The sequence below is a fragment of the Sceloporus occidentalis genome, unplaced genomic scaffold, assembly GCF_023333645.1.
Source record: "Sceloporus occidentalis isolate IW3139 unplaced genomic scaffold, rSceOcc1.0.p SCAF_2, whole genome shotgun sequence".
Classification (NCBI taxonomy): domain Eukaryota; kingdom Metazoa; phylum Chordata; class Lepidosauria; order Squamata; family Phrynosomatidae; genus Sceloporus; species Sceloporus occidentalis.
In genome coordinates, this window is record NW_028316982.1 from 75736975 (window position 1) to 75764411 (window position 27437).

General features: G+C 39.7%; 1 protein-coding gene across 3 annotated transcripts in view; it reads left to right on the plus strand.

Moving 5' to 3' along the window:
• The window catches only part of GRK5 (G protein-coupled receptor kinase 5), a 236380-nt gene extending 209500 nt beyond the window's left edge, over positions 1 to 26880 (plus strand). The window contains exons 10-17 of one of the 3 annotated variants that reach the window (XM_089510030.1): positions 4224 to 4261; positions 5971 to 6060; positions 7960 to 8168; positions 16163 to 16300; positions 21081 to 21218; positions 22643 to 22774; positions 24088 to 24156; positions 25074 to 26880. In XM_089510030.1, the coding sequence (XP_089366156.1) occupies positions 4224 to 4261; positions 5971 to 6060; positions 7960 to 8168; positions 16163 to 16300; positions 21081 to 21218; positions 22643 to 22774; positions 24088 to 24156; positions 25074 to 25094 (835 nt within the window). In that variant the 3' untranslated portion in view covers positions 25095 to 26880. Of the gene's footprint in view, positions 1 to 4223; positions 4262 to 5970; positions 6061 to 7959; positions 8169 to 16162; positions 16301 to 21080; positions 21219 to 22642; positions 22775 to 24087; positions 24586 to 25073 lie in introns of those variants that run through there. The other 2 variants (XM_089510029.1, XM_089510031.1) reach the window with 2 other exon arrangements.
• Positions 26881 to 27437: the final 557 nt, after the last annotated feature.

Sequence of the window (27437 nt, forward strand, 5' to 3'; positions counted from 1 at the left end):
GGCTATCAGGACATAAGTAATTGGGATAAAACTAATTCTGTCCAGCTGCAGTCTCAGCTGACACATATAAACCGGGAGAAGATGCACAGATTCAACTAGTGTCTCCAGTTACATGGATGGGTCAGAGATTACTCCAAGAATGATTTTTTTTTTCAGGGAGATTACAACTACTTACATCTCAGGATGAAGTCTACTAAGCCAGGCAAATAAACCATCCACTAGCTAGGCTTTTTCTTGTCAGAATTGAGTTTGGGTTTCATGTTAAACTGTGGGAAATATTTTATCATAATATGGTTCAAATCAAGTGTCTGCCTGTAAAGGACAAATACAGTGTTGTGTGCCTCCAAGTCAATTCTGCCTTAACGGAGATCCCAAGACAACCCTATCATGGGGTTTTCATGGCAGAATTTGTTCAGAGGGGGGAGGGGGTCACCTTTGCCTTCCTCTGAGGCTCAGCAAGTGTGATTTGCCCAAAGTCACCCAATATGTGTCCATGACTGAACAGAGATCTGAACCCTGATCCTAGTCCAGCACTCAAATCACTACATCACATTGGCTCCCACAAATATAATACTGCCTTCCATTTCTCTGGGGTTCATTTTGGAGTTCAGACTGTATGAACACGCTTAGAAAATTCAACTATAGTTTATGTGGCACACCAAGAGATCTGCCTTTCTGCTGAATCCCCTAGGGAAAAGATGCTATTCCTGTTTCTCCCCAAAGTCCTTGACAGCAGTTCTGCATCATTTTCAGTAAAACTCATATGTGAAAGGCCACAACATGAATGAGTAGACAACTTTTAAGTTGCTAAAGTCTAAGAAATCTGTATAAATTCTCCTGACATCCTTTTCCTTGCTCAAAGTGGAAAATTTGGATTGGGGCCATTTTTTAAAATTATTATTATTATTTTAAAATCTTTTATCTACATGGCATACTTGTCAAAATTACAGGTGATTTGGGAGGGGGGTAGCTAATACGCTAGAGGATGGTATCAGAATTAAAAAAAATCTTGACAGATTGGAGAGCTGGCCCAAAACTTAGAAAGTGAATTTCAAAAGGGATAAATGTACATGTAAAGAAAGGGTCAAGGGTTCTTAGTAGACCACAGACTAAACCAGAGACAATAACTATCTTTAAATAGCTGAACAGTTGTCTTGTGAAAGATGAAGCCAGTTTGTTTTTTTCTGCTCCAGAGACTAGAACACAAACCAATGGATTTAAATTACAAGAAATGAGATCCCACCTAAGCATTAGAAAGATTTTTATTCTATTGTAAAAGGTGTTCAACAGTGCAATATAATATCTAGGTGGGTGGTGGACTCTCCTTCTTTGGAAGTTTTTAAACAGGGATTGGATAGAAGTGCTTTAAGTTATGTATTCCTGCATGGCAGGGGACTGGACCTGATGGACATTATGGTCCCTACCAACTCTACGATTTTGTCATTTTATTATTCTATACCAAATTATCACATTTAAATGCCCCCCCCCCCAAAGTTGTCCTTGCCATGCAGAATGAAGAAGCCATTTATCTACTCTGTGGCTGCCTTTTTCCTTTCTATGGCTGAAAGCAGCTTCATTGTCTACCTAATATAAACCAGGCAAAGGGTGTGTTGGCATACCTTACCACAGCACCATGAAACCACCATGAAATGCATCTCCCAGTTAGGATTTTGAAGCATAAACCAGTTGTACTTCATCATAAAGAGGAGAAACAATCTAGGGTGCAACAGTCTCACAGAGAAATAGGGAAGAGAACTATTTAATTGCTGGAGCAGGAAGCTTGCCATTGATTTGGAAAATGAATCAGAGTCTATTTCAGTATGACATGCACAGAAGCTTGTATCTCTGTCCACCAAACCTGTTTTTTGGCGTTCTATGAATATGTAGAACTTTCCCTATATTTCATTTCTGTAGGCAATAATTTAAATGCTAAAGACTTGGCTCTTGATCTTTTGCTGCTGGAAGCTGACTTCTGGTTGAATTGTATGGTTGACATTTAGTATCCAGAAGTATAGGTAGCAGGTTAGGTTAGCAGATGCAACATGAACTGTCTTCCAGTAAAGGTGGAATCAAAGGGGAGTGGGTTCAAGAGGAAAAGGCATGAAAGCTTTTAATGCTTTCTCCCAATACACACATCTCAGTATCTGCTGCCTCAAGTGACTGCTACCTCAAGTGCTTCTGTCTAATGACAGGGATGGTCCTGATGTTAATCATAAATTGTAGTATACAGTGCAAGAAATTTAAACTATCTGGGTTCTTCAAGGAAATGTTTACAATTAAAATGGGGAAAAATATGCTGAGAAAGACCTTTATCACCTCACTCCTGCGTGACTCTTTCTGTTAACAGTGAGAATAAGCATGAAGTTGTATTTAAAATAAAGCCATCCATTTTCTCCTGCATCCTTTTGCCCTTCACATATTTTCTCAGAACTGTTTGTTTGAAAAGTAGGCCCGTTACCATTGGTTTTTCTTGTGAAGTTTATCTTGTGAGGTCAATAGGGATTTAAACCAACAAAAGGAAGGGAACAGAAATGTTCTTAGTACATGTGCCTTGGCTTGTAATAATAAATAGCATGCATGATATATTTTGAACAAACAAAAATGTTCTGTCCTGATTAACAGGGGGGGAAACTATTAAGTTCCCTGTCAAGCAACAGCAAAACTTAAAATATTTGAAAGTAATTTAAAATATCAGAAGTAATTTAAAATATGAGGAGAGTGGACCCTGTATGTTGGATAGTCTCTGACTTTTGAATTCAGATATAATGTAACCAATTCCAACGTGGCAAAATTTCTGTAACATGACTTTCTCCACTTTATTTTCATGTTGGAAAGGCTTGAATTAGCCCCATTCCACTCCCCGCCCCAGCTTTAAAATTCATATCAGTGAAAGCATTTCTTGACTAGGGTATTCTATTGTATTAACTTACATTGTTTTATTTAGACAAATGGTTGTATATATGAAATGGAAAGATAAAATCACTTCTAATTGGCTCTGTCAGGATGGAACAACTATTGCATAAAAATAGGAAGTCTGTGAAGATGTAAAGATACTTTTATATATTTTTTTAAAAAATGGCACATTTCTTTTAAAAACTTAGACTACTGAATTTACTTAGTGATTTACTTAGCGATTTATGATTCACTTAGTTGGACATTTTTATGGCATACAATGAAGGAGTCATTCTGCATCATGAAGAATTGTATTGGAAAATTTTATTTGATATTTATTTAACTTTCTTGAAAGTAAAATAGTAAAACATCATCACAAATATAAATCACTGTTCATTCAGGAAATATGATAAAAATGATTAAAGCATATATAAGCAAAACACTAATGAATCTTTATGCAATCTAATGTTATCAGTTATTTCGCTGAGCAAAGTATTCAGCTCTTTCAGAATCCAAGTATTTCATTGGAATGACCAAATTAAAACAAACATGCTATGGATATTTCTATTAATCTGTTTTATCTATTGTCATCAGGTGGTTAAAGATCTTTTTATGGTCCCAGTTCGGACCATAGGATCATGTTTATCTTATGTGAAGACAGTAGGCCTTTTCACACTACACAAATATAGCAGAATGATTCCATTTTAACTGACATGGCTCCGTCCTCTAGAATCCTAAAGGTGACCATATGAATAAAGATTTCCAAGATCATCAACTCTTCTGCTCAGATTTTCAGATCCAGGGTTGTGACTTCCTTGATTGAATCAATCTACCTGTAGTGTGCTTTTCTCTTTTCCTACCACCTTCCACTTTACCAAGGGTTATCATCTTTCCCAATGAGTCACATCCCATGATATGTCCAAGGTACTATAGCCTCTGTTTGATGATTTTCACTTCTAGGTGCAGGTTTGATTTGCTGTAAAACCCATTCTTCTTCCTTGTTGTTGTTTTAGCAGTCCATTATATCTGTAGACCTCTTCTCCAACACCACTCTTCAAATGACTTGATTTTCTTCTATTGCATCCTGTTAAAGTGAGTGAGCATGTGCCAGCAGAGCAAGCAGTGTTATTTGGTGGACCAGGATCTTTATCTTGCCTCAAAACCATGTTTTTTTAATTGGCTTTCTGAATTCTTTACCACATAAGCTTGCTCCCTGCTGTTTAATGGCAAGAAAATGCATTCTGATGCCTTGCTATTCCTATGTTATCAAAGCTACTTTCACACAATAACTGCAGTCTTCCCCTCCCTCCTTTCCTTTCTTTCTTTTTTAGGGATTTGAAGCCAGAAAATATCCTGTTAGATGATTATGGTAAGTATGAGTGCTTTAGGCAAGGCCTCATCTTCCACAGTAAAGTGGCTTATATTTAGTTGTGCTACATAGTATTGTACAAGGTGAAATCATTATCTGCAGTGGTTGAGAGACGGAGCAGTAACTAATGCTTGTCTTGAAATACAGAAAATGATAGAACTTTAGCCAGTATGAATGAGAAAGAAAAGCAGGGTAAGTGTAGTTATGAAAAGCCATGTTTGTTGGGTTAATGATAACATAGTTGACAATGACAGATTGTCTTCATTCCATTACTCTGAGAATCTTCCCAAATAAATATGGTACCCAGATTTGGATGGTTCACATTTCTTTCCAAATGTATTCCATCCTGTTCTTCAGAGTAATCTCCATGACAAAGCATCACCTTATTTTTTTGTATTCGCTGGCTAAACAAGAATCCAACTCAACATTAGGAAAGAGCTTCCTGACAGTAAGAGCTGTTTGACAGTGGAACACACTCTCTTGGAGTGTGGTGGAGTTTCCTTCTTTGGAGATTTCTAAAGCGCTGGATTGCCATCTGTCAGGGGTGCTTTGATTCTGTATTCCTGCATGGCAATGGGTTGGACTGGATAGCCCTTGTGGACTCTTCCAACTCTTATGATTCTATTATTATAATGTCAAATAACATAGGGGTGAAGCACACAGTCAAAATGAAGTGGCTTCTGGCTGCTTTGGAGGTGTGGCAACATGCACCTACAAAGCAGTTGGAAGCTGTGCTGAAGCCGCACTGCGGTCCTTAATACTGAAGCAAAAAGGAACCGGAATAAACTGATTCCTGGCAATGCCAATCTGCCCCTGTATGATCAGCCTGCCTTTGGAGCAGGCCTTGTGATCAGCAGAGTTCCAATCTGCTTGGGTCCTGAATGGACTCAGGCCACTCTTTCATGCCTATCTGCTCTGTCCCATGTTCTCTGCTTTTCAAAGTGGATTTGGACCTTAATAATAGAACATATTTTTGAATGCTGAAGGCCCCAGGTATCCCCGATAAAGTCAAATCAGTAATAGCTGAGGTTAAAAGCTCCTGTTTAAGAACATGGAGAAGAGCTGCTATGCATATCTTGCCAAGACAGTCAGATAGTCTGCTATAATGTAGTGTGAAGCCAAAATATTCAATCAAACAGTTTCTTTACATTTGAATGAAGGGTGCAAAAATCCAAGCCCTTGAAGACTGAATTAATCTTAAGGAGGTGGGGAAATTTTTCTTCTGCCTTAAACAGGAATAGACCAAGAGTCTGTCTTTTCTTTCATGTGGTTTAGCTGCTCCATCACAGAATGCCGTATCTTGATTTAGCATAACTTCCAGTAGCATTCTGTTCCAGAAATATGTTCAGTTCTTGTTTTTAAAATGACAGAAAAACTCTGCCCATGTCATCTTTAAGCTAAGATGAACATTTGTGAGATGTATGCCAACCTCTCAAATTTGGAAAAAAAAAAATCTGTCTCCCCTTTTATGGAGGATTAATGGTCCTGCAGAATGGGAAAGATTTTTGGCCCAGCCTCTAATAGAGAACCATTTCCTATGTTCCTTTGAGCAGTTTTCCAGATGAGGTCCTCCAAAAAGCTAGTATTATTTTTGTCCTGCAGCGACAAAATGTTCATTTTAATAATGCTCATTTAATAGGAAAAAATACTGTTTTCTACAGATTTTGTGTTTGTGCTAGAACATTTGCTTTTTTTTCTACCCCATTTAGGCCATATCAGAATCTCTGATTTGGGTCTAGCTGTTAAAATCCCTGAGGGTGAATCAATCCGTGGACGGGTAGGAACAGTTGGTTATATGGGTATGTGATTTGGTGTCTTATGTTTTCTTGTTACTGGGTTTGAATGTTGCTATTTCAAACTCTGCAGTGCAGAGCAATCAAAACATAATAATGCCTGACAAAGCAAGCATAAAGCAGCACTGGTAAAGTATTATCTGGGTCATCTTCTGATAAGTGGAAACACTAATTACAATTTCCACTTCCCTGCCACCAAAACAGTGCAGATTATCATATGTTTACTTAATGAAATCTGTTCTTCTTCCAAGATCCTGATTTCCAAAGATTTGAGAATTACTTTATAAGAATTGTGGTGGCACAGAACAAACATGTGTAAGGGATGTCATTAGTAGACATGGTGTTCATGAATAGGAATTGAATGGATAGCATAAAGAGAAAATGGTGGCTCAGTTTGTACTGCAACTGTGAGTATATGAGAATACATTCAGTATAGGAAACAGTTCTCCATACTTGATAGGAGCAATTACATTTACATGTCATAAAATTGAACCATTTCAGAAGGAATAGAGTGTTAGAAAAAATAGAGCACCTAGTTCATATGTTTGCAAGAATATAAGCTACTTGTTTGTCAGTGTTAGGAAGCTGTGGTCAAACCCAAATTTCAAAGTACTTCCAGTAAAGGGAACAAATATGAGATTACTTGAGAAAAGGGATAGTCAGTGGGTTGCATCTGGTTCTTCAAGGCTAATTTTATGGCCTCAGATTCCCATCCCTACCCCATCCCAAAAAACAGGCTGTTGAACTTTAGCAGCCAATGGGCAAACACATTAAAACTGAAAGGCAATACTTGTTTTTGTAGTTTGCCATCATACCACAAAACATCCTTTGCGATTAGCACTTGCCACCAAACTTGAGCAGTGTGGTTTCCTGTTGAATGGCATTAATGCAGCAATGGGCTGGTGATGGGAACGGCAAGTTCTCTCTAACATACCAAAGTTGTCTGCCCAGCTTCAGAATAATACTGTGGACATTTCCAGATTTTCTCTTACATTGTAAATCACTGTGGGGATACAGCTAATTTCCTGCTGTGTTGTTAAGGGAGACTGATGTGAAATGTTTAATAAATCTACTTTAATGGATAATGTTGATGTGAAAAAGCTTGTGCAGGCACCAGATACTTTAAATTTACATTACATAAGTTGAACTGGAATACTTTGATTTCATAATATCATAATATTATTTAAGTTAACTTTTTAAATTTATGAAGAATTTGAGAGATTTGATCCTAGTAAACTAAATCATAAAGAGTTTATGAAAGAGGTCTGACCCAAAGAAATATCTGTTCTTCTGTCTCTCTGTGTATACTGTCATCTCAGCAGAATTTTGAACATATTTCTCTATAAGAGAATTCATCCTATATTTTCTGAGAAGTTAAAATTCAATATATGAAGTGAATTAAATCACTCCACCTCATGTGGGTCTAGGTTTCTATATTTTAGTTCACCACATGGTGGGGCAATTTCTTCCCTGCTTATGCAAACATCTGGAAATAAAAATATGGGGTAACGTGCAGAAAATTATTTCCAACTGCCTGGTGAATCACTCCATATAAACGCCTTGCCTCCTGATTACAACTGCATGTGGAATGACTTAAAGTTCTGTCCCAGTGGTAGCTGTAACATAAATTGATTCTTAGCCAAGGCCCAGATGGAATCGTTTATTTAATTCTTTGAATTTAAGCCAGACCTTGAATAAGTAAATTTTTTTGGACTACAACTTCCAGAATCTCACAGCCATCATATGCGAGTGGCCATGATGGCTGGGGGATTCTGGGAGTTTTAGTAAAATAGTAACTTTTTAAAACTCTGAATGTGACTGGGAAATGTTTATTAGCTATCAGTGTGACAATGTCAACATATGACTGGCTGCCTTTTATGGATTTTGTCTTTCTGTCTTCTCCAGCTCCCGAAGTTCTGAATAACCAGCGATATACACTTAGCCCTGACTACTGGGGTTTAGGCTGCCTGATCTATGAAATGATTGCAGGACAATCACCTTTTCGTGGAAGGAAAGAGAAGGTGAAGCGAGAAGAAGTAGACAGGAGAGTCTTGGAGACTGAAGAGGTGTATTCCCATAAATTCTCTGAAGAGGCAAAGTCAATCTGTAAAATGGTAAGGGATGACTCCTTTTTTAGTTGTGAGGCTCACAAATAATTCACAGATTTTATTGTGCAGGTATGGTTTAGCAGATGATGTTAAACCAAAGTAAGACTCATATTTCAGGTATGCACTGAAGTGGTACAACATAAGAGTGAATCCAATTATGGCTTTCAGAAACTCATGAGTGTTGTTTCTAGGCATTTGAAAGGGAAGGGGCAGCTTCAGAAAGTAATCACTCTCTGTGGCAATTCCAGAATTTGTGGGGCCCTTGGTCAAGTCATTCCCTGGAAAAAGCAGGGAAAAGGAGAGTGCTGTCACTTGCCTCTCACCTTCTTGGGTGCACTTTGCAAAATGAGTATAGTGGCACTTATGGACCCTTTCCATGTTTTGATCCCAGCCAACACCCGGTCTTGCTGTCCTTTTGCAACCAGCCATCTGTCACTCATATGCATTAATTTGAGTTCTGGTAACAAAGGGCCTGAACAGACAGGCCAAAATAAAGCTGCTTCTGGTCACTTTGGAGCTATGCTATTTAAATGACACATGCATCTTAAAAGGCCAGAAGCTGTGCCAAAGCTGTGCTCCAGTCCTTAAGACTGGAGCGTGGCTTTGGTGTGGCTTCCGGCCTCTTAGGACGCATGCATCATTTAAACATCAGGAGAGGAAGAGAGACCAAAGCACAGTGGCATCATCTGTGAATAGATTTTAAGGCCTGGTACCCATTACCATTTCTGAAATAAGGGAGTCAAAGAGATAGCAGGGGACACAAAGGTCTAACTCCTGTTGTTTATCCCTAGAAGAGTAAACTTGTTGTTGTTGTGTGCCTTCAAGTTTTTTCCAATTTATGGCAACCCTAAGGCAAACATGTCATGGGGTTTTCCTGATCAGATTTGTTTGGAGGAGGTTTGCCGTTGTCTTCCCCGAGGAAGAGCATGTGACTTGCCCAAGGTCACCCAGTGAGTTTCATGGCTGAATGAGGAATCAAACCCTGGTCTTCAAAGTCTTAGTCCAACATTCAAACCACTACACCATACTGGCTGTGATTCCTCCAAGGGCCTAAATACCCCACAGACGAGATCCCATTTGATCTTGGAAGCTAAATATGGTCAGTCAGGGTTAGTACTTGAATGGGAGCCTGCCAATGAATACCTTGTTCTGTAGCCTATATTTCAGAAGAAGGAACTAGCAAAATCACCTTTGAGTATTCAACAGGCAACTTGAAGGCACACGCACACAGAGTTTGTTGTTGTTGTTAACTGCACTTGAATTGGCCCCAACCCTGTGGATGCAACATCTCCAAGACCCCCTATCCACCACTGCTCTGCATAGTCCCTGCAAATTCATACCCGCGACTATACCCATTCATTCACTAGGACTCACCTATGCCTGTGTTGACTCATCATTCAGCAGTTGAGTCAGAGGGTCTACCCAAGTTGGAACTAACCAAAAGGATTCCATCCTACACTTCCCCTGCCCTTTATCCAGCAACAAAATGATCTACTATGGAGTGGCTATTGAGGCCATAGTGTTAATACTAATACTTGGAGGGGGAAATGAAAGAGACTTTTTCCATGCATTGTTCCTATGCTGTGGTCCGAATGCTTTCATAGCTGTATCTTCACATATTTTGTAAACTGGTGGAACAGGACCAGCAAAAATAGACCCCAGTGTAATGGCAAGACTTACTTTGCAAAAATTTCTCCAGTCTATTTCCTACCTTCAGTAAACAATGCTTGTGTTATGGCTATGTGGGCATAGTGTCATCCGCACTGTCTTTCTGTTTATATCCTTCTCACTTTGTGAACAGTTTAGCAGGAGAATTTTCCAGAACCATTAGCCAAATTGTTTCTAGGATTTCAGCAAGCAAGAGGTTGCCCCTGTCTGTTGATACTGAAGAACATATGAACCAATCACATGGAACAATGAGAGGAGCTCAAGTGCACAGTGCTTTCTGTTGTCTGTGTAGTCAGGTCCTAACTGCATGTATTTGATTATTAAAATAATGTCTTAATTTGCAAACCCATATAAAGATTTGATGTTTATACTGTGTGTGCTGAAGATTAGCTTTTCTACTGGTGCCATCTAATGGACACAGGGAAACAGCTGTATTGCAGCTTTTGTAAATATTTTTTCCTTACAGTGGTGTTTTAATTCTCTTATCATCTTAAGTATTTTTATTTAATAATTTAACAATGCAATCCAACACATGTCTGCTCAGAAGTAAATCGCATTGGCTGGCACCCTATTAGTAATATATGCATTTTTAAGTTACTCTACATATGCCATAGCACAGTGGACTCATTGTGTTAACAGGGACAGAAGTGGAGATGTGCATACAGCAATGTTGTCCCATTATGTTTGTGTGTTATGTTGTGCACTGCAGTTGTACATTGCATATTGGACATGGTGGTTGTGCATTATGCATTGCAATTGTGCATTGTGCAATGACTTTCAGATATTGACCTTTGCATGATTCTGCTATTCTGCATGAGTCATAGAATCATAGAGTTGGAAGAGACCGCAAGGACAATCCTGTCCAACCCCCTGCCATGCAGGAAGAGCCAATCAAATCACTCCTGAAAGGTGGTTATCCAGCCTCTGTTTAAAAACTTCCAAAGAAGGAGACTCCAGCACACACTGAGCCAACATCGAACAGTTCTTACCATCAGAAAGTTGATCTGTATATTTAGGTGGAATCTCTTTTCCTGTAGACTGAATCCATTGCTTCATGTCCTAGTGTAGAGTAGTAGAAAACCAGCTTCTTCCTACTTCAGTATGACATTCTTTCAAATATTTAAACATTGCTTTATTCTGCATGAGGGTATTCTGCTGGTCTATGTACACTACATTGAAGGGATGTTGGATTGTAGCTAATGAACCCAGTAGGGATTCATATCAGGTAAGCAAGTACAGTATAGGATTTCAGCCTCATCACTCCATCATAAACATCCACTGTGTGACCATGGGCAAATCCCACTCTCTCAGCCTCAGAGAATGGCAATGGCAAACCCACTCTGAAGAAAGTTGCCAAGGAAACCCTGTGATAGGTTTGCCTTAGCATTGCCATAAGTCAGAAACGACTTGAAAGCAAAACAACACAACACACACATGCACCCACATGAGCTTCAGCAATGTGAAGAGAGCAAGCATTATGACTGGTTGCTGCCTCTGGGAATCACCACTTAGTTGGGCAAGGAAGGAGTGGAGGAAAAGTTCAGGAATGTCTCTAGATACAGTATGCCACTAGTACAGACAAGGTGACCATATGAATATGCGAGGGGTGAGATTGGGAGGAACAAAAGGAAATCCAGATTATGTGACAAGTTTGCCAATCATCTGACTGCATTGTTTGGCCCTCTGGTTGGCTCTGCCCTCTCAGTGGTCACTGTACGTGTGTAGCGTGAACTCCTTACTGTGCTCGAAAGCTTTCATGGCCGGCATCCATAGTTTTTTGTGAGTTTTTCGGGCTGTGTCAGGAAGAAACTCTTCTAGAACATGGCCACACAGCCCGGAAAACCCACAAAAAACTACCCTTACTGTAGAATTGCATTTAGAGTTTCAACCTGGAATCCCAGGTAGGTGGACCTTTTAACATTCTGCTTAATTACACTTCCTCTCACAGCAACATTACCATACACCTATGTATGGATCTTAAAAAGGGCAGGGCAGGCTGTATAGCACACACAGTTATTTCCTACCACGCCTTGCTGTCACTCTTCATTCCCAAGCTTCTGCTAATACTAGGGATGACCTTGGTACTACTGAAAATCATTTTATTGTTTTAGTGTGTCTTCAAGGCATTTCCAACATGATAATCCTAAGGTAAACCTATCATGGAGTTTTCTTGACAGGTTTCTTCAGAAGGGGATTGCCATTGCTATCCTCTGAGGCTGAGAGAGTGTGACTTGCCCAAGGTCACCCAATAGGTTTCCGTGCCTAGCTGGGATTGGAACCCAGCTTTGGCAATTTGGAAATCTCACCAAGGCTCGTGTATCAAATGTGCTACTGGTTAGTGGGGACATTAATGAATAAGTTGTTTTATACAGAAGATAAGAGTCTGTAACATGGGGAAATGAGAACATAACTACTGGTCCCCTTCAAAATACACCAGGCACTCTCTCTGCATTTCCAGTCCTTAGCCCTTTTCCTTATAAGGCAATATGTGCAAGCAGGATTCTAGCTAATAGCCACAAAAGACTAAGGAAGAAAGGAGAAACTTGTTCTGTTCTGAGCAGTTTTTGTTCTGAATGAGTTAACCCCTTCAAATTTCTTTTCCTCTGCCCTCTTCTATGATCTTCTACCTCTTTTGCCTAGCTCCCTTTGCCACTTAATTTCAGCTTGTCTGATTTTGTTTTTGACTTTTCGTTCTGACTAAGAGCAGAAGTTCTGAATAAAATCTAAACAGCATCTGGGGAGTTGTTACATGGGGTGGGGGCAGGAGAAGAACAAGTGTCTAATCTATTCCCTGCTTTTAAATACTCATTGCAAGCTACCTTGTTGTAATATGCTGTCTGAAATATTATGTGCCTCCAAACATGTGCAGAGTGCCTTTCACTTACAAATGAATACATAATCACTATCCAGACCTATCTCCACCTGTCCCTTGGGATTAAATTCATTAATTTGGCACCATAAATCTCACAAAGGTTTAAACCTCCAGAACCTTTCATTACAAGACAAAAGTTTGTACTGTGCTAAGTGGGGACATTCTGGGATATATCATCCAAAGCAGTAACTTTCCCAGACTCTTCCTGTATTGGGTAGAATGTTTGAAGGACCATACAGTATCCCAGGCTGTCTGAAGTTCCTTTTTGACCTTCCATTACAGAAAAATAAAGCCCTAGGTGGGATCTAAATAAATTTGAACCAGATAAGAGACAAGTGTGGGTGGGTGTAGGTTTGTTTGCACACTTGCACTGTGGATGAATGGGGTGCTTGATAGCATGTCTATGAATGAGTAGGTTGAGAAGCCTATATGTTAGAAAAAAGGTGATAAAGAATTTAGCAGTGATCTGTAAGGAAAGAATGCACGTGGCCAGGAAGCGAGCCAAAGTATGAGAGGGAGATTCATGTTTATTTGCAGTGTGGTTTGTGGGTTTGTTGTATGTGACTTGTGGTAATTTCCCTAGTTGGAGAAATATAATTGGTAGAATGTATTAACTTTAGATATGCTTTAGGAGATTATTGGCTAACCTTTCTCTAAATAGCTGGCCCTTCCAGATCAAAATCTCTGGGTTCCAAAGAGTGGCTTTGTGGCCAGGGGCTCAGCCCACAGCTCTGCTTTGGACTTGGGATCTTGTGCACAATGTCTTTTAGCCTCAGTACTTTGCCTTTTCAGGAAATTGTTGTTTCGCACTGAGACAGCGAGACTGCAGACCAACATTATGGGACAAATGTGGATGGCCACAACTTTATTAATTGTGGCCCAAAATATTTCTCAGTCAGCTCAGTCAGGAAGGGAGTGAATACAATGCTCTAACTAACCCAAATCAGTGTGTGTCCAAGCAGGAAAGAATATAGTTAGGGAGTCTGGTAAAAGACAACTAATTGGCGTGATTTGCCAATTTGAGGAGCAGTCCAAACAATCCAACAGGCATGTGTCAGAACTGCAGATGCCTAAACTCACACGTTAGCTACTCTTGATCCACTATTCTGACCCCCCCTCCCAGGCTTCCCCTTTTCAAATTTGTGTATTGCTCAGTGATTTCACTAATTCCTCGATGACTACAAGTTGTGACAAAGCAACCCCTAGACAACTTCATATTGTGCCAGAAACCATACAAACTGAAGCCAGTCTAGTGTGGATAGAACCCAAGATACCACACATTATGTAGTTAAATCACCAAAGAAGGCAAAAAAAAAATGTACCACACAATATCACAGAAAAAAAATCCTTCCAAGCTCTCAAAGGGAACCAGACTAAACTTGAGAAATCATGCTGGACACATGGAAGCAGACAGGGAGGCTGGTTACTTCATGTTGAAGGCTTGGCCAAACATTGCCAACTAAAAAGCCCTATGTATAGGCCCACCAAAATACCAGGCAAATCTCACAAGACATGTGATGTTGAGGGATTTCTCATGAGAGCTCAACCAAGATCACTGAAGTCTTTTGATGGCTGTTGCTTGGCCAGGACTGGCAGCAGTAGTGCCAGCCTCCATCCCGGTGCAATGTGCCCCCTCCATGATGTTGCCAGGTGTGAGATATGGGACCAGGTGCACTTACCACAGCAGCCCTGAGCCCCCTCCCATGTCAGCCATTTTGTGATGGTGCTTGTGACATCCACCCAAAATTCCTAACCTACCTACCAAGTCAAAATGAGTCCTGTCTATGAGTTAGAGGATTCTAAGATCTTGGGAAGCACAACCTACAAGATGTTTCAATCCATCCTGAACATTTTTTAAATTCTTGTCTCCATTTGCTGAGGGTCCAGGATGAAGAGAGGACTGAGTTGTTGCCACAGAACCTGGAGGTGCCAAGTGAATTGAGGTGCTAGTCAAGTAAACCGACAGTGTGCCTACCTGGTGCTAGACTGAGCCAAAAATCAGCTCTTAGTGCCAACATTTATACGAAAAAATATCCCTTGGGGGAAGATACTAAGAGGTCGAGAGGCTTAAGTAGTTTGGAATTGGTTTTCTAGGGTAGGAACAATGGAGCAAAACCGAATTGAAAGAAGAGTGATAGACATGCATTCCACAGGCAAGAAGGGATTATTGCACAAGATTGCTGATGCATTGTTTGTGTAGATTTCCTGATCCTTGCTCCTTTGTTTAGGCCCCCTTACCTTCTCCAGGTGTGTCATGATCCAGTCTAGTTGAGTCCCGGGGCAAGCTTAGTGCAGAGATTTACTTCAAGGCATCCACATAGTTGTACAAGGATCACTCAACCTATATGTTTTATTATATTGTTTATATATAAAAATATGAGGGGTAAATCCAGGACCCATGGGATAGTAACACAGCTGTGGCTTTCCAGGGTTTCAGGAAGGATTTTTTCCTGGTCCCCTCTGGGGAACTGGGTATTCCTTGGTGGGGTGTGCTTATTCAAACCATTGTTGTTCATGATGTCTGAATACAGAATTATGACTTATCTGTGATTCCTCAGCAGGAGCTGACAAAATGGCAAGAGGGAAATGCTACACTGTTATAGTGCTATTGTTCTACTTTTTTATGCCACTTTATCAGCTATGGCTGCCTCCTTTGGACTCCTGGGATTTGCAATTTACTAAGGAACATTTATAATTCTTAGCCAGAGAGCTCTTAGGTATCACTAAATTACAAAATTCAGAATTCCACAGGAGACAGCCATAGCAGTTAAAGAGTTAAATCATAGCACTTTAACTATGTCGTGTGATACTGAAGGTGATGCATGGCTAATGTGACATGAGGCATCTCTGCTTTCATTCTGATTAGTACGGGTTGGGTTTGTGAATAAATGTATATAGGAATCATTGAGTTTTCCAATTTAGGTCTGAGTGTCTCTGGTTGTTGTTGTTGTTGTGTGCTTTCAAGTCATTTCCAACTTATGGCGATCATAAGGTAAATCTATCATAGGGTTTTCTTTGCATGTTTCTTCAGAGGTGGTTTGCTATTGCCATCCTCTGAGGCTGAAAGTGTGACTTGTCCAGGGTCAGCCATTGGTCTTCATGGCCAAATGAAGATTTGAACCCTGGTCTCAAGAGTCATAGTTCAATGCTCAAACAACTATGCCACATTGGCTCCTGGTTGTCTGTACCTAAACAGATAAAATACAGTTGTCACTCCATTTGTGCAGACTTTGAATCTGTGTCCCTCACTTTCTTGCAAGGGGAAAACGGAGGGACTTAAAATGAGGTGCATGCCCATGGGAGCGTGCCACCATTCAAGCCAATAGGGCTTGAATATCGGCAGATTTCCATTTTTGTGGAGGGCTCCATAATGGATCCCCGCGAAAATATGGGGGGAGCGACTGTAACAAAGAAACCCTTCCTTTTCATTCTCTTGTGGTTTTTTCCCCTTTCTCCTCAGCTACTGACCAAAGATGTGAAACAGAGATTGGGTTGTCATGAAGAAGGGGCAACTGAAGTAAAGAGGCATCCGTTTTTCAAGAATATGAATTTCAAGCGCTTAGAAGCTGGAATGCTAGACCCACCTTTTGTCCCTGATGTAAGTAATGCTTGAAAGAGAATCGCAGCACTCAAGTGGAACTTGGAAGCAATACGCAGAACACCACTTGAGATTGTTCTTTTATCTGAATATCTGCTCTTTTTTTGTGATCCCACTGAGGATCCAAGAAGGTTAAGTGGCATATGTTGATCTGTGATGCCAGGGTCCAGTGCCTCTTTGTTCAGTCACAGATGGAGGGTTAATTTCAGATATGGCAAAGTCACCCTGGGGTATGAAAGGGTTTTAACAGGGATTGAAACTTCTCTTAACAAATGATACAGTCTCCAGGATTCTTTGCAGGGAAGCTATGTCGGTGAAGTTGCTATAAAGATAAGATTATAGTATAGATTACTGGAGACAGTGTGTTTTTAAAGGTAAAATAAGTGGTGTGTTGGGTTGGCTTTAACCTTTTAAACATTGTGATCTTAGTATATTTTAGTACATTCACATTACTTTACTCCATCAGAACTTCAGAGAAAACATCACCAGAGTCCTTTTACACTAGATAATTATGGTATTATGATTCCACTTTTACTGCTATTGGCAACATCCTCTAGACTACTTGGATTGGCACTTTAAGGAGGGGTACTTTGAATTCTCAGCAAGACAACTCTAGTGCCTTTTCAGACTACACATCCTAAGATTCCACAGACTTTTGACCTGGCAGTTAAAGTGAAATCATAGTGCTATAACTGTGTCATGTGAAAGGGCACAAGAGGTTGATGGAACAATTTCAGTGCAGCTAGAGAGAAACATAACTCCTTTATTTTCAACCATGTTGGCTTGCAGTGGGCAGGGTTTTTGTTGTGTGCCTTCAAATAGTTTCTGACTTACGGCAACCCTATGGCAAACCTATCATGGCGCTTTCTTGGCATGTTTTTTCTAAGGAGGTTTGCCATTGCCTTCCTGTGAGGGTCAGAAATTGTGACTTGCTCAGAGTCACCCAGTGGGTTTCATGGCAGAGCTGGGAGTTGAACCTGGGGCTCCAGAGCTGTTGTCCAGTGCTCAAACCACTACGCCATGCTGGCTCCCTACTGGGCAGGGTATAAGGGGTTTTGCTAGCCTCTTTAGTCAAGCAGATTTATGTATTTCCAATTCTCCTCCCCCCCCCCCCTCCCCATGACAGCTGGAGCAGAGGAATTTGGCTCATTTGATGAAACAGATTGGCTTTGGCTCCAGTGGAGCTAAAGCAAGTCCCATGCACACATAAAAACCCTGATGTCTCTGCACAGAAAACAAGATTTTAGTATCAAAAAGTCATGTAGTTTTTCTATGCAAACTTTGTAACATTCAACTATGAGGAGAATATTGAGAAGTATTAATTCTCTTTAGTAGTGGTGAGAAAACTACCGTAATCATTTGCCTTCACATGAGAAGATGAAATAACCAAGAATTTACATTCTTAATCTTGATGGCAAAAGGTGATTGTGCAGCATGACAAAGATTGCATGTTACTTTTTCTTGTGCACAAAAATTATTTAAAAAAATAAATGAAAAGAGATAAAAGAAAAAAAGAGGAAAATAAATTTAGAAAGAGTAAAAAAACAGATATAAAATAAACTGAAAATACAGCAGTGAGATTCCAACTATAGACAGTTGGGATCAAGAAAAAGTGACCAAATACTTAAATATTATCCATATTATCCATTATTCTATGTATGGCAGATTACAAACATTGACTTTAAATGTTGACAGAGTTCTAAGGTCTTCAGTCCATTGAACAGTAGTAGTATTATATCCTTTGCTGAGTAAAAAGTATTATAAAAATTACAAATAAGCATCATTTTTATTTTATTAACTTTGTACATGAAAACCTGGGTACAAAGTCTTGTTCTGTCTGTCAACTAAAATGTTTGACCCAAATGGAAACTGATAATGAAGCATATTTGAATATTAATATTAATATGCTTACCTCTGAATTAAAAAATTGAATATGCCCTGAGAGTAATATTTAATCAAGGTGAGATTCTTTTCTCTATCAACCCAGTGGAGGGGAGGTGTATGTTTTGCCAGTTTCTCCTTAAAATGGTTTGAAGGTTCAGTTTTGAATGGCTTCAAAGAGCTTGGTAATAAATGAAAAACAATTACTAGTGCATTCAGGTGTTCTAAATGGTATCAATTTTATTTTTAACAAGTTTTCTCACACAGGCGAGGAGGGAGAGGGTTTGGTATTTTAGGTTAAGACTGAAAAAAAGTTACTTTAGAGCAGGGCCCTTCCTGATCCTGGGGGCTCTTCCTCAGCCTTTCCCAGGGGCATGTGGGGCATTGCACACCCTCCCCAGGTCCAGGAGGCTCCTGCCTGGCTTTTTCTGGGGATGCACGGGGCATTTTCCACTCTCTTTGGATCCTGCGGGCTCTTCCCTGGCCCTTCCTGGGGGCATGTGGGGGAATTCCAGTTGTGTGCACGCGCTCCTGCAAGCACTGGAAGTCCCACCCACCCCGCCATGACTGACCACTCCAGGTGACACCAATCCTAGAAATGCCACTGCCCCAGACCACCCCAAGTGTCGAAACAGAATGTTGCAAAATTTTGCAAAATAAACTGTTTTTCTTTCAGATTGCCCTCTAAGGGCCCTGGAGGGCCCCAAACATACACCCATGTCCCCAGAAAGTGTTTGGGGGCAAAAAAAAAAGAGGCATTGATTATTTATTTATTTATGTGGGAACAGGTGCAATGAGGTGTGTTGCTGTCCAAGCTTTTCTAGAAGACTAATGTAGCTCTTTGATCTTCCACAGTTGCCCACCACTGTTTTAGAGGTACCGTATTAGGTACATTTAGTGACAATTTTCTTTGAACAGCAAGCTTCCATGCATATTAAAATTGCTTTTTGACACCCCCCCCTCCTCAAAGTTCAAAAGAAATGGTATCAGTTACTAGGTGGACATGCAGAGCAACGTTTATGGTCCTCTGGTTCATGACCTACCTAAGTCAGTTGAAATCGTCATTTAATTTGCTTTTAGGTGTTGGTTGTGCAAAAGAAAATAACACACACTCTCTCTCTAGATGTGTGTGTGTGTGTTGTTGAGAAAAAGTGCTTTTCTATCATAGAAGTACTGTACATTAGTTGTAACACTGAATAATATCTCTCCATTTTAGAAAAGAGTTCAGGCCATTACAAACTGAGGACTGAGTTTCTAAGAATGCTTGAAATTGCTCTCTTTTAGAATGACTAAGGATAGGATATATTTTGATGTGGTGTTTCATTTCATTTGAATAGTCCTTTTAATGGCAAAGACTGAAATCCTGTTGTGCCCCTGTTCTGACATAAAAATTGCTGTACAATTGGTTGTGCTTTCTCAGAGGGAGTGTACACAGGTCTTTAATGCAGTCAGTAATTTCACAAGCACTTAGAGCTCTGTCTCGCATTTTTGATTCAGTGGGTGGAAAGTTAATTAACTGATGTGCAGCAAGCTAATTCAAGGCAGTGGTCCTTTTTGCACAACTGTGAGATGTAGTTTAACTATTCTGGCTCAGATTAACAAATCTATAGGATCTTGGCCATACTCTTTTTGGTCTTCGAAAGCAGCCCATAAGCAACATGTACTGCCTCTGTTTATTTCAATGAAACTTATTAAAAATTCCTATAGATTAGGCCTGCTTTATTGTTTCCCTGTTGTCCCATCTACCAGCCACCAGTCTGACTTCTAGCACTTCTAGCATGTATTTATAAAGCTGGCTGTCATCCTGTCCAGTATTTCCAATTTCAAAAGCCAGATTTACAATCTTGTAACTTTGGGGATTCATTCTTTATAGTCATTAATGACCTAATATGATTCCCAAGAGATGCCTCTTAAGCCAGACAGTGATCCAACCAAAGGGTTTCTGAAGCACCACAGGTCAGAGTGACTTAGTCAATTTTGTGAGGCCAACTGTTTGTTCATAGCAAACACATTCTTCTAGCAACCAAAAAGGTGACTGTGTACATGGACATCACCTGATGGCCATCATAGGAATCAGATAGACCACATAATTAGAAGCAGAAAATGGAGAAGCTCCACTGTCTCTGCAAAAAGAAGACCAGGAGCAGGCTGTGGCACAGGCCATGAACTACTAATATCAAAAAATCAGAGAAAATTATGGTTTATGGGAGAAGAAGTTATCTAACAGGATACAGGTCAAGGGTAGGCATCTACTAGGGTACCTATTTGGAGGCCTGCTTGGGGGCTACACTGGCTCCGTCCCTATCCTGAAGAGGTGCACCCTCATTTTCACCCATCTCCCATACTCAGAATTGGGGAGGTGAAAAACATTTTGCTCCCATTGGCCAATAGTGCCCCACCCCCAGCCTCTGAAGGTATGCTCCTGGCCATTTTGCCACATTTTTAGCCATATCCCCTCCAGCTCAACTTTTTTAAGCCTATAAAGACCTTCTACCAAAGAAGAAAGCAATCAGATGTTTTGCTGTACTCACTTCCTCTTGAAAAAAAGGACTGTATCAAATATGGGGCACCTGAAGAATATCTCATGACTGTAACTGTTTGCTTGGAATAAAAACACAGATAAATAATTTCAAAGGGAATAATTAGATTTAAGGTACCTCAAGACTCTATTTTGGTTTTGGTTTAAAGTTCACATGTGTATTCCAAGATTAGCAAATTGATTAGTTGCTCATACTGATTCATATAAAAATGCTTTTAGAAACTGATTATTATAATACCTAGGAGAAATAGCAAGGCATTGTTATTCTTACAATACAGCCTTACTCTTAACCCTTCTTACTTGTCACTTCAACTATGTGTTCAGGTTCTCTTATATTCTTTCCTTCTTGTGCTGGGGCAGCCTCGAGCAGTGTACTGCAAAGATGTATTGGACATAGAACAATTTTCAACTGTCAAGGGAGTGAACTTGGACCAAACAGATGATGATTTCTATTCCAAGTTTTCCACAGGCTCTGTATCAATTCCCTGGCAAAATGAGGTATATATTGATATATTCTTCTGGTTATTCTAAGGCCCTATGAATCTTTCACACTTTAATAAATAATAAATGAATGATTTTTTGGTTTTGTAATCCCTCCCCCCCCCCATGTTTATGATATAACAATCCCCCCCCCCCCCCCGTAAATGATGTATGCATTGCTTTCCTCTGCAGAATAATGTGCAGATTTGTGTTTAGGATTCAACCCACATCCTTATGTCATACCTGTTGCTGGTAACTAGTTTATTCTATAACTTGTTTTTTGTTCTGTCTCTGACTGTCAGTGTAATTCAAAGTGTTGCAGAGATCAAGAATAGTTCCTAACCAGCAAGTGTGAGGTTGCCTCCTCATTTACATTTCTACTGCTTCTAGCAGTACAAGTTGAATAGACTTTACCCAAAATGATTGGGATCAGATGCGTTCTGTATTTTGGAGGGGAAGGGGGGATTTCAGAATACATATATATATATATATATATAGAGAGAGAGAGAGAGAGAGAGAGAGACATAGTGAGACTGAGGATCTGTGAAATGGTAGGAATCCAAACATATAGTGACTGGCACAGATCTACACCTCCCACCACTTCACAGATATCATGCCACTCTTAGCCTCACAAATACAATACAGGTACATAGCATAAAAAGTTTTAGATTTTGAAAGATTTGAGATTTAGAAATTCTGAATAAGAGATACTCAACCTGTACCAGCTCTTCCAACTTTGCTCCAGATGACACTAAGCAAGCTCACAAGCACATTTGGTGTGTTTTATTTAAGAATAACACCTATGCAGGCATGTGTCATCATTAATGTTTTTAAAAATGGCAGTTGAGACTAGGATGCCACATCAATGGAAAGGAAGGGCAGATAATTAGAAGTGGTAAAAGATTTTGCCTACTAAAGAATTGATCTAACATGTAAAAAATTGATGTAACGTATAAAGCTTGTGTCATTTGTAGCAGAGATGGGATATGTGTCCTTGGAGATGTTGTTCGGCTGAAACTTCCATCATCCAAAACAACATTAGCTATGTCAGCTAGGCCAAAACTGGGTATTTTTAGGTTAGTATTCTGTAGTAATGTCCTGCCAATGGACTTGGTACTGTTTCACCAGGTTTCATCTCAGCAGACCTTCACAAAAACTACCTACCAGAACAACTGAAGAAAGTGCACCTGATGGGCCACTGTGTGAACATATGTGGGACTAGATAAGCTGTTGATCTAATACATCATCCAGAATAGTTCTTTTTATAATCTCATATCCAGTAATTAGATCCTTCTGTTGAACTGATGTCCAATATTCAGTCTCTGTTACGTCAACATTTGTTTGGGTAGGGATTTTATTTTCCTCTTTTCTGTAGACATTTCAAAGGATGAGGCTTCTGGACTAAAATGCATGTGTGTATTTCTGTTTTTTCTTTTCTCTAGATGATAGAAACAGAGTGTTTTAAAGAACTTAATGTGTTTGGACCAAATGGTACTATTTCACCAGACCTTAACAAAAGCTACCCACCAGAACCACCGAAGAAAGGATTACTGCATAGAATATTTAAACGTCAGGTGATAGCATCTATTCTTACATGAGCAAAAGCTATTCTAAATTGTCTGGAGGGCTGCATGGCTCCCATCCCTGCTGTAATGATACAAATCATGAATCACAAATGCTTTGTTTCAGGTTACTAGCTGAACAGTTGTCATTTGTATAAGTAATAAAACTTGGAGGCTTATAATAAAAGAACATTTTTGCATGGGACTTGGCTTAGCTTGTGTGCCCCTTTACTATCCTACAATTCAAAATATACACCGATTCATTTAAGAATAACAGTATTAATACCATAGTGATGATGGGAATATATTTTTAATCCAGTTTATTCGGGTGAATAGCAAAGTCTAGAGATATAGCTTGGAGATTAGAGAGTGATTGCCACTGAGGGTGAAATGAAACATGATCAAGGCATATGTGATATGGGGAACCTACAGAGTTAGCTGTGATGCAAGCAAGCATGAAATAGAGTCAGAAATAGGAAAAGCAGTGTTCAATTTGAACAAATCTTGGAAGAATGGGTGAGAAGTGAGGAACATCCAAGGCGGGATGTGCTAGAGCAGGATTTCTTTCACTTCAGGTGAAAGAATTCTGATCTTTGCTTCCCTTTACAAATTATCTCTTTTCAGATCAAGGGGGATGGCATCCATCAGAGAACACACTTTAATAAAATTTACTGATAGTTCTTTACTTCTTCCTGACTGGATCCTTAGCCCCACTATCCAACTGAATGAGTTAAATTTAATGCTACTTCCAAAGGATGCTCAGGCTTGGATTGGAGCAAGCCAATGACTGGAGCAAGCCAAGAATACATCTCTTCACACCCTCACTGTCTGAATCTGACCTTGTGTATATCTTGGGCCAATAAAACAGGCATGAGTAGCGCTCAATGCAGACCTTGCTATGTGGGGCCACAAGACTGGGGAATGAAGTGGGAAAGGGGACACTGGAAGGAAGAAATCAAAGCCTTGTCCCTGTAGCCCCAACACATTCTTCTGAATGGCTGCATGGGACTAGAGTAGATATGGGATTGTAAAAAAAAAAAAAAAAAAAAGGAAGCTTTGAGAGACAGGCCGTCTTGAAGAGAGGAAAAGCTTATCCTTTTCTCCTGCAAGTGTGCTTCAAGCAAAGATTGGAGAAATTACTTTTTTTGCCATTCCTGCTTGGGAGATTGTGGGAGCTATAATCCAAAAAAGCACCTTTTACAAGCTCTGGATTTAAGACATTTAGTTCTTGCAGTACATGTGATGGAAATAACATCTCTAAATATAGAATGATCTGGAAATCTAATTCTTTTTTCCCTTTTTCTTTTTTTTTTTCTTTCCTTCAGCATCAGAACAATTCCAAGAGTTCTTCAAATTCAAAGGCCAATTTAAATCATCATATAAATGCCAACCATGTAAGTTCAAACTCTACTGGAAGCAGCTAGTTCTGCCTTGGCTTTTGTGAACCTGCATTTGGCATCCCTCCACTATAATGTATGGAGCTTCAAGGATGAGAGAACACCTGCCATTGAGCTAGAAGATCAATGATCTCCTTCCTAGGGAGATTTTCCCCCTTCTCCATTCCTTCCAGAGGAGCTTCCCAATTTACAAAGAAATTTCCTCTCAGGTCTGTTTTTGGAGGTGGCACTTGAGGTCTTGTGACTCAACGTTGTCTCTGTAGGACATTGCAATAGAAATCAGAGTCTGACAGCTTGCACGTATTTAAAATAGTATCATAACTAGAACTGAATTTTGTCCTTATTATTTTTAAAGAAAAGGTTTTGTAAATTTCTCTATTGTCTCAGTTTACATTTTGTACATTTGTATTTAAATGAAAGTCGGACTTGGGGATGTATTTTTTCTGAGCAGCAGCTTGTAAAGCCATCTGTTTTAAGACTTTTGTTTTTTTTAAAAAAACAAAGAAAAACACAAAGTGATCAAGACTTCCAGAGCCTCAAAATGAGATGTTTAATTTTATTTTTATTTTGCAGATGTAGAAAATTATTCACAGATTCCTCTTTTCATATCAGTTTTGTCGATACAATTTTTTATTGGCATCTTTTATTCTTTTTTCATCCATTGAGTTTACAGCAACACTGCAGATAAGTGTCTTCCTTCTTTTTTCTCAAAATCTTGCATTTAATGCATACTCAAACATACAGTCAAGATTAACCATCTGTAAGGAAGCTAATACATTATATCTAAGGTACATGGGACCAGCATTGTTGCTATTTGCACTTTTTGTAGTTAAGTTATCCTTTAAGGCTGTTATTGAAAAATCAACCCTTTTTAAAATCCTTCCTCTTTCTCCCTCCCTGATATGGTTTTTCAGACTTTCTGTTGTTATTGCTAGAAAGAGAACAAATACACACGATCGCAGACACGGGTAGACACCTGCTCTCCATGTGAGAAATTCAACCTTTGCTGCTCCTCTCAAGAAGATTCCAAGAGGTTGTCTTGAAGGCTTTGCCTCTTCAATATTGTTTTCACCATTAATTGGGTTTGTACAGGCCACTGGGGAGGGAGAGGTGTTTGATATGTCTTGGATGTGCACTCATGTGCATTTGACTCCTGAGTTCCCATTGCACTGATTTACGACTCCTCCTGGTTCCCATCCTTGTACAATGCATCCTGTGGCATGAGCAGTATAGACATGCCAAGAGCTGATCCTCAACATTCCTGACCTTATACTGTAGGTGCAACTTTTTGTGTTCTGTTTCTTTTCCTGTTTATGAAGTCATGAATTGGTAAAACTGAAGAGAACTGAAAAGCATATGGCTCAGTTCTTAATGGTTGCCTCCTCACATAACAGTAATTCTTTTCTTTCTCATCTCCATTTTTCCAAGAACATCAGAGACAGAGCATTGCTATATTTTGTACCCTTGCCAAATAATGGGGCGGGGGGACTTGTTATAGTATTATGGATCTTTGAGACCTTTGGCCACTTTATTCAGGTCTTTTGGGTTTATGATGTGTAAATGAATCATGTAGATTCTTTTTTATCCTAATTGGATAAGTTAAGCTTTTTACATTAGGATATAATGAAGAATGAATAACAATACAGTTTCTTATGTACAAATGTTCATATATAATCTTTTTTAAAGTTTTCCCCCCAGTGGGGCATTAGAGAGAAATGTCCATTTTTACTGTGATCTTATGGATGAAAGTTCATTTGTGTGAACTTCGAAGACTTTTCAACTACACAAGCAGTGGGAAATTAAATATGAAAATAAACATGAATTTTGGTTACCAGTTTCCACCAGATCTATTCTAAGGAGCTATAATCATTTCCCCCGACATTGACTTACACCCAGTTACTAGTCAGAGTTAGAAAAGATCTCACTGAACTGTTTGTTGAAGACTTACCTATGTCCCACTGATTTAGTGGGTATACTCTATCGGGTCTAATGGTTTGATTTAAGATATTATTTTTTTCTTTTTAAAAAAATGGTGTTAGCCATAGCAGCACAATTACAGTAGGTATACCTTTCTAACCAGCTGGAGGGTACAGCATTTCAAATATTCCATAAATCAATCACAATTTTTGTGACCTCCAATATATCTGAATCCACTTTTCTTAGGGTTCCTTCTCCTGTTATGTGTGACAGAGGAGTTGAGGCTGTGTATAAATGAAGATTTGTAAAATATAGTAATTTGCGGTCATAATATAGTAACCTTTCTAAGTGGTAGCACATGAAGATCTCAGAGTTGCTTCCAGGGGCTAGTATACATGTAAATGTACTATACAAATTGGTGCACATTTCCACACATTTGCATTGATGGTTAATTGTCTGCACTTTCTGGTGCAAATTTGCAACAATTTGCTTCTCTTTTCCCTCCTTCTGCTGAAAATGCACTGCCATCTGAATGCATGCAAAGCAGATGGATAACCACACATACAGTAATGCAGATTTCAGCAGATACTGAAAGGCTTTTCTATAGACTTCAAAGAGTTTTTTGAGGAGGAAAGCAGAAAAGGCCCAAACTCCTGCAAATTGTGTGTGGCCAAATCTTATTCTGTATGACTGGAATGGGGTGTATTTTGAGCATGTAGACGAGCCCCAGGTTTCTGCCCTTCTTCATTGTTTACACTATGATATATTTAGATGATATGGAAGATGTGGGGAAGATATGAGAAATTAAAGCCCGCAGCCTTTTGCCGCTTCCCTGCAGCCCGGAAAGCGGCGGATCGGGGCCTCAGCGGCTGCCGTTCTGGCCGCTGAGGCCCCGATACTCCAGGGAAAGGGGCGGGTACAGCCCGCCCCAAATGGGCAGTCTGTAACCCGCCTAAATCTCTGTGTTAAATTCTTCCCCTTACATATAATAGCACATCCCATTTCTCATCTCCATTATTTCAGGGAAAGGCAAATTGACATACTCTAGATGTGTTGGATCACAGCCTCCAACAGCCCTGGCCAAAATGGCCAGAAGATGGGAGTTGTCAGCCAAAACATTTGGAGGTCACCAGCTGGCTAGCCTTGAAATAATGTATTTCCTTGCAGTAGGAATCAATGTTGTAGTGCAAGAGCAAAGAAACATGTCATCTGATGATGTCAGGATATGAAATTACACAGAAAAGGGTGAAGGTGTAACACATAATTCCTCTCCAGAGAGAAACAGAGCTAAGTTGTGTTTGATTCTTTGTCCATAACGTCACTTGCATTCAGAAACACATTGTAGCCCAGATATTTTTGTC